The sequence below is a fragment of the Anopheles arabiensis genome, chromosome 2, assembly GCF_016920715.1.
Source record: "Anopheles arabiensis isolate DONGOLA chromosome 2, AaraD3, whole genome shotgun sequence".
NCBI classification, from domain to species: domain Eukaryota; kingdom Metazoa; phylum Arthropoda; class Insecta; order Diptera; family Culicidae; genus Anopheles; species Anopheles arabiensis.
The window spans coordinates 25,532,537-25,539,044 of NC_053517.1; the positions used below are offsets into that span (position 1 = coordinate 25,532,537).

The following is a 6,508-nucleotide window of genomic DNA, read 5'->3' on the forward strand; positions in this document are numbered from 1 at the left end:
CATATGGACGCAATGATTAGCGACGCTTCAATAATCATTCTGAATGCGTGTGTGAGTGTTCAGTAGAGTGTCGTTTTTGGGCTATTTTTAGACAACGATAGGAAATGAAAAAACCAGCCAAATCAAACGGACACAAATACATCTACGAAACGAACCCAACGTTTAGACGACCAACGCTGAACGACGAACAATGTGTTTTGGGTGTAACGCTTTGGTTTCGCTTGTAACGGACAGGCTGTAATGAACCGCAACGCAAGTACATTGCAGCAGTTGCCGTTCAATCGCCAGCCGATCGGCTCCGGAGGCAGTGTGACATTGCCGAGCGCGATTTAAATCCCTCACAAACGGCGTGACGGAATGGCATGAAATCTCCAACCGGCAGCATAACAGTGCCCCCATCACACACACACATTCACACACACTCGTCCGGTGCCGGTGATAATTGCCTTGTGGACCAACGACGTCTGATAAGATATAATCGTGAGCTCGGAGGGGGATTTCTTTGCAGAACAGCGCGGTGTGTAAAGATTCCTCCAGTTTGTCGTTGTTTAACATTATTGAAGGTATGTACGAATGAAAGTCTTGTCTCGTCTAACACTACTCTGTTGTAACAAATGTTGAATGTTTGTTTTAGAATACGATCTACGATCTTCAACCATGACGACACAGCGCTGGATAGCGCTAACCCTCGCCCTAGCGATCTGCAATGTGCACGCCGAGAACATACTCTTCCTCCAGACGACGCCCTCGAAAAGCCATCACATCTGGAACCGGCAGATCTTTGACCGGCTGTACGAAAACGGACACAACCTGACCATCCTTTCGTTCGAGCAGGAAACGTCCGTCCCGGGCAAAACGTTTCTGGTGATGGACGGGTACTACGCGAAGATGATGGCCGCGTTCGCCGACAGTGCGGGTGATTTCTCCAGCTACGAGCACGCGTACGGCAACATCATGAACGTGTACCAGTACTACAAGGTGGCGAGCGGGCTGCTGGAGGAGGAGGACGCCATCCAGCGGCTGCTGGCGTACCCGCGCACCTTCCGGTTCGATCTGGTAATACACGACTTCACGATGGGACAGTGGTTGCTAGGCTTTCTGGAGCACTTCCACAATCCGCCGCTGGTTAGCATCTCGCCGTACAACATCCCGTCGTACACGCAGTACCTGGCAGACGTACCGGTCTACACCACCTACCTGCCCCATCCGGCATCCAGCTTCGGGACGCGCATGACTTTCGTGGAGCGCGTTCAGAACACACTGTACTGGTGGTTCGACATGCTGTACCGGCAGCAGGTGTACATGCCCCAGGAACAGCAACGGCTGGTGCGCGTCTTTGAGGGTGCGAATCGCACGCACGTCAAGCTGCTGGAGCGCCGGTCCGAGCTGGTGCTGGTGAACAGTGATCCGGCGCTCGACTTCTATCAGCTGCTGCCCCCGAACGTGGTGCAGGTGGGCGGTTTGCACATCAAGCGGGCGGAGGAGATGCCACCGGTAAGTTTGGAAGGGTTTTTGCGGGAATTACTGTTATGGGAGACATACAAACAAAAAATGCTATTAAATACCCTTGCATCTCCCCCACGTTAGATGATGAGCCAGTTCATTGCCCGGGCGAACAAAGGCGTGGTGCTGTTCAGCTTCGGCACGAACGTGCAGAGCGAGATGCTGGGGGCGGAAGTGAACCGGCAGCTGCTCGAGCTGTTCGCCAGCATGCCCGACTATGGCTTCATCTGGAAGCACGCGAACGCGGACGGGTTGATAATGCCCCCGAACGTGCTGATGGCGCCGTGGGTGCCCCAGTCCGCCGTGCTGGCCAACGGGCGCACCAAGCTGCTCGTTAGCCACGGCGGTCTGCTCAGCCTGCAGGAGGCAGCGTGGAACGGTGTGCCGGTGATTGGGGTGCCCTTCTTTGCCGATCAGTTTTCGAACGTGCGGCGGATCGAGCTGGCCGGCATCGGTATCGGCATACCGTCCACGCAGCTCAACGCAGTGACGCTGAAAGAGGCGATGGATACGATACTGAGCGATAGCAGGTAGGCCAAAATAATAATCGATCGGATCAGCACTGCATCACTTTCACTGCCGTTCTTTCCACTGCTAGCTATCGCGCACGGGGTAAGGAGCTTTCGTACCGCTTCCGCACGCAGCCGGAACCTCCGCTCGAGCGTGCCATCTTCTGGATCGAGAAGACGATCGCCAACAAGGGCCTGCGGTATCTGCGCTCGCCGACGCGCAGTATGGCACCGTACCAGGTGTACGGGCTGGACATGGTCGGGGTCGTGCTGCTGATCGCGCTCGGATACTATCTTATCTTTAAGCGTCACTCGAAGCCACCGACCGGGGAGGCGAGCAAACCCAAGAGCGACTAGTACCCGCGATAGGGTGGAAGATTTCACCTGTGCGGCAAAACGCACGGTGGCAAAACAACACGGACACGGCGTTTGAGCAGTAGCGCATGGTTTCTTTCTTTTTTTATTATTTCGCAATCATCCCGAAACTAACGACGCGGGCACAGCGCACAACCAGTCTTTACAGCACAACAACAACAACAACAAAGATGGGCGAACGGTGCCAAGAAGCACGGGAGCGTTTGCCGCTCCCGAGGCTCTCTCGGCACGGCGCACGCAATGGCACGTAGATCAGATGTGGGCCGCTACGTCACGACCGAGCGCGACGGCGTACGGGGGCGGCGGTTCCTGTGGCGGTGGAAAGATCTTGCTGATCTTCTCGTACGATGGGGGGGCATGGTCGCCGCCCATCACCGACTCGTACGACGGTGGTGGCACGGTGGCATCGTGCCCGCGCTCGATCGAGTAGATCGACGGCTGGTCCGGCTGCGGCCCGGCCCAGAGACAGTTGCCGACCCGGTGCGTCAGGTAGACGGAGATCATGATGCAGATCAGGAAGAAGGCCACCGCCAGCGCGGCCATGATGAGCTGCGCCTCCAGCTGCTCCGCCCACCCAGTTCGGTTCATCATGTAGTCCAGTAGCAGTGCCACGACGACGAGCGACGGGATCGTTATCAGGATGATAGCGAAATCAATGACGCACTGCTGCAGCTTCATCTGCAACGAGGATGAGGATCGAAAGGCACATACAGACACACACACACACACACACATACACACACACACAAACACAATTAGATCACAATAAGAGCACACAATTCGATAGGCTTTCCATCACGCACTGCAAACATGGCACATGTTCACTGTTTCGTTATGTTTTGTTTATTCCGTTTGGAACTTCCCGTCTACTTACGGTGCTACATTTTGAATCACAACGGAATTGGAATGTTAACGGCCGCGCGTTACTTCAAGAGCACTGAGGAGGTGTTTGCGCGATAGTCACTAAGCGAACCGATCTGATCGCGCACACTCAACTCGAACCCAGGCGCGCCAAATGTCCTGCGCGGGCAGATACTGTGCTGCGAATACGATAAGCGAGCCTGCCACAGTCGGTAGATAAATCGTTCACTCCCCTACTCTCCTACGTGGTTGGTGAGATACTCATGGGGTTTTTTGTGAGATGCTGAGAGTATTCGCACGTAGACCAAGGCACACTAGCACGCGCACGCAATCGCATCTCACCTGACCGGACGTGCGGAACATCGCTCTCGCCGGCTCTCACGTGTACCACTTTGTGTACGCTGAAGATGCTGGCCCCGGCCCTTGGTGACACCTTAGCCTGCCGCGGGCCTGCCTGCCATCCCCTCCCCCTCACACGGGAGGTACTCTTTTCCATCCGGTGTTTGGCGCAGCTTTGTTGACACAGCGATTACGCAGTTCGTGCTGATTTCGTTCGCGTATGGGTCGGGGAGGTGTTGTGATCTTTGTGCGGTTGTGCCGTTGGGAGAGCCGTTGGAAAGCCTGGACTGCTGGCTATAAAATCAGGTACAGAGCGCAGAACTGATACGCGATCTAGGTGATGGGTGTGGGACGCGGTTTGGCAGCGAAAAATTGGAGCAAAATGTTGTGCGATGCGGCAAAAAAGATGGTAGCAAACAACGTGCTACAACAACCTGGCTTGACCGGGTGCTAATTGTAACACATTCCCGCCCCCCCCCTTTCCCGCTTTGTTGCTATCAGCGTGCGGGGTTATCCATGCGGAAGGGGAATATTACTGAGAATATCTCAATTGGGGTTTAAAAAAACTGGTAACTCACAATGTGAGTGCGAGATACTCTCGCTTGTAAGTCCACTCTCGTTGCAGGGGATATTGCAGAAAATATGAGAAAGAGTTGCATTAAATTAAGCATTAAAAGCATTACAGCATTATTTCATTAGGTGAAAACATACTTTTAAAAGTCAAATGTCAGACTTTTCCCCAAGTCATCAAGTTGAGCATTTGAATAAATGGAAAAGACTTGATAACAAAAACACGAAATACAAACATAAAACTGGGTTTACATACTGCCATCACAATTACACACCACACAACAACAACATTTCGCATTCTCCGCGGTGATCTTACACTCTCCTGCAAGTAAGATCTCCCCACGCATTACACGAAGTGCTCCTGAGATGCTGTATACAGCTTGTCTTTTGTTTATTGCTCTCCACTGTCGGTTCCCGCAACCGCACAGTTGGCGCCAGATCGCCAGCTGTGTACTGCGCAGCGGCCAACTAGCCGGAAGGGCCGATCTCTGTGTTTTCGTATCGTCGCGATGACGTAGTAGCGACGGGGAATGGGTGGAAAATGCAGCAAACAACACGAGATAACAATGCTTCCCACTGGCAGACAGTGGCAAACCACACCGCACCACACCGTTGACGGTGTCAATGTCACACACAAAAAAAAAAAAAACGCGTGGTGATGACGCGGCGCACGCCACCGAATGCCGTCGTACGTTGGGCCGTGTAACTGGGAAAGTCATCGGCCCACTGCCGGGGTTCGGTGCGGGTGGAAACTGCGAGGTGATAATTGGCCTTGAAAGTGAAATTTTGCGCCTCGACCACTAAGGGGAGGGTGGATTGTGAAGACCAGGCAGGTAAATGGGCCGGAATCGGTTCCGGTTACGTTACCGCTTCGCCACGGTGAAAGTCCTCGCACGTGTCGCTGCCGTGGTGCAATCGGCCAAGCCTATGTTTTCGGAAGGTGGTAGCTGCCCACTGTCGTGCATTCTGCGCGAGCTTAGATAATCTGCGTAAGTGAAAAGCGATTGGTCATGGCAGTTTTGGAGACAAAAATGGTTGTTTGTAAGGTGTAGTCTTTGGGTGGAATTTCCCATTTCTCGCGTGATCGCTCAGCCGTGACTCAGGATCGATCTGGGTGACCGGGTTATAATATTTTTAGCATTTATTGCAGTTGCAAGCTTTTGTTCGAATGTGTTGTGACGTGTTCATCGTTTTGTGGGTCGCTTGTTCAGGTTCAGAGAAAAAGTGTAGAAAAATACAACATCGACAGTAGTGAAGAAGAGTAATCTTGATCCAGTTTAACTTGACCGCATTAACATTAGCGCTGGAGAAAGCTATGAATGGTACAGCCCTTGTCCTTGGATTGTGAATTTACTAATGATGCAAATTACAATTGCTGGAATCAGAATTAAACTTGAAACAAAAAACCTCAAACAATAGCGTACATATTTCTATCCCTGCCCCGATGTCACGGTAGATTATGAGTGTCCGACCTTTCAGGCCAGCAAATGAACCATTAAAACGCACGCTTAAGCGTAAACCCTAATCCAGTCGTTCATGATTTAATTTGGCGCGATTGCCGGGACACCCCTACTGGCGGTGGAAGGAGTGCAAGTATTTCGGTGCAGCAAAATATGACGAGCATTAGTACTTTGCTCACGTACATTTTAACATCATTATAATACCTATAAATTTCATCTTTTATCGTCACCCACACAGCATCGCCCTTGGCACATCCCTAGGTGGACGCACACTATCATCATCATCTATCTTTTCCCGGGGTCCCTTTTTCTACGGGGCGGGATGGGAATTTTCTGGCATCTGGGATTGCTGTGGGGCGTTCGACCGTACCGTACGCGTCTGGAAGGGATAGCTTGCGTGTAGTAAATTCTCGCCCTCTCGCATTCTGTCTCACTTTCTCTTTCATGCTCGCTCTCTCCTTCTCTCTTAAGCGTGTTCTAAGCGCCGTTACGTCTTTGTGGGGCAGACACATTACGACGTCACATTTATTACGTTAGTTTATGAATACTTCTTTCCGCCCATTTCTTAGGCGTAATGAGATGGCTATCGAGAATAGGTATTTTCTGCTGGAGATAGCATCATTTGACAGCTATTAAACTTACAGCGCATAGGTCAAACGCAACGAAAAATGGATGCGGGGTTGGTTGTTGTGTACAATTGTTGTGTATTACTTGTTTTGCGGGCAGTGCTGTTCATGTACCATTGTTTGGAAAATATTTTTGTGAATTATGTTATCACTTCTAGGCGAAGTAAAGAAGGTGGAAGAGAAAACAAAATAGTATAGAGTAATTCGCATAAAAATATCGCTTTATTTGGTATTTCAGTAACAAGCAAGTAAGCTTCATAGAAAC

The 6,508-nt window shown here is 51.5% G+C and overlaps 2 protein-coding genes across 2 annotated transcripts; one reads left to right on the forward strand and one right to left on the reverse strand.

The window, feature by feature from the left end:
* The first annotated feature begins 265 nt into the window (after positions 1–265).
* LOC120895949 (UDP-glycosyltransferase UGT5-like) lies at positions 266–2,451 on the forward strand. Its single transcript, XM_040299705.1, has 4 exons — positions 266–563; positions 635–1,494; positions 1,588–2,033; positions 2,102–2,451. The coding sequence occupies exons 2-4, from the start codon at positions 658–660 to the stop codon at positions 2,367–2,369; spliced, it is 1,551 nt and encodes a 516-aa protein (XP_040155639.1). The 5' UTR covers positions 266–563; positions 635–657; the 3' UTR covers positions 2,370–2,451.
* LOC120895950 lies at positions 2,441–3,491 on the reverse strand. Its single transcript, XM_040299706.1, has 2 exons — positions 3,262–3,491; positions 2,441–3,065 (listed from the first exon to the last, which is right to left on the reverse strand). The coding sequence occupies exon 2, from the start codon at positions 3,063–3,065 to the stop codon at positions 2,640–2,642; it is 426 nt and encodes a 141-aa protein (XP_040155640.1). The 5' UTR covers positions 3,262–3,491; the 3' UTR covers positions 2,441–2,639.
* Positions 3,492–6,508: the final 3,017 nt, after the last annotated feature.

Excerpts from the sequence above, each read along its gene's own strand:
- LOC120895949 (XM_040299705.1), top strand. The coding sequence starts at position 658 with ATGACGACACAGCGCTGGATAGCGCTAACCCTCGCCCTAGCGATCTGC. Across the intron at positions 1,495-1,587 it reads GGGCGGAGGAGATGCCACCG|ATGATGAGCCAGTTCATTGC; the intron begins GTAAGTTTGGAA and ends CCCCCACGTTAG. Across the intron at positions 2,034-2,101 it reads ACGATACTGAGCGATAGCAG|CTATCGCGCACGGGGTAAGG; the intron begins GTAGGCCAAAAT and ends TTCCACTGCTAG.
- LOC120895950 (XM_040299706.1), bottom strand. The coding sequence starts at position 3,065 with ATGAAGCTGCAGCAGTGCGTCATTGATTTCGCTATCATCCTGATAACG.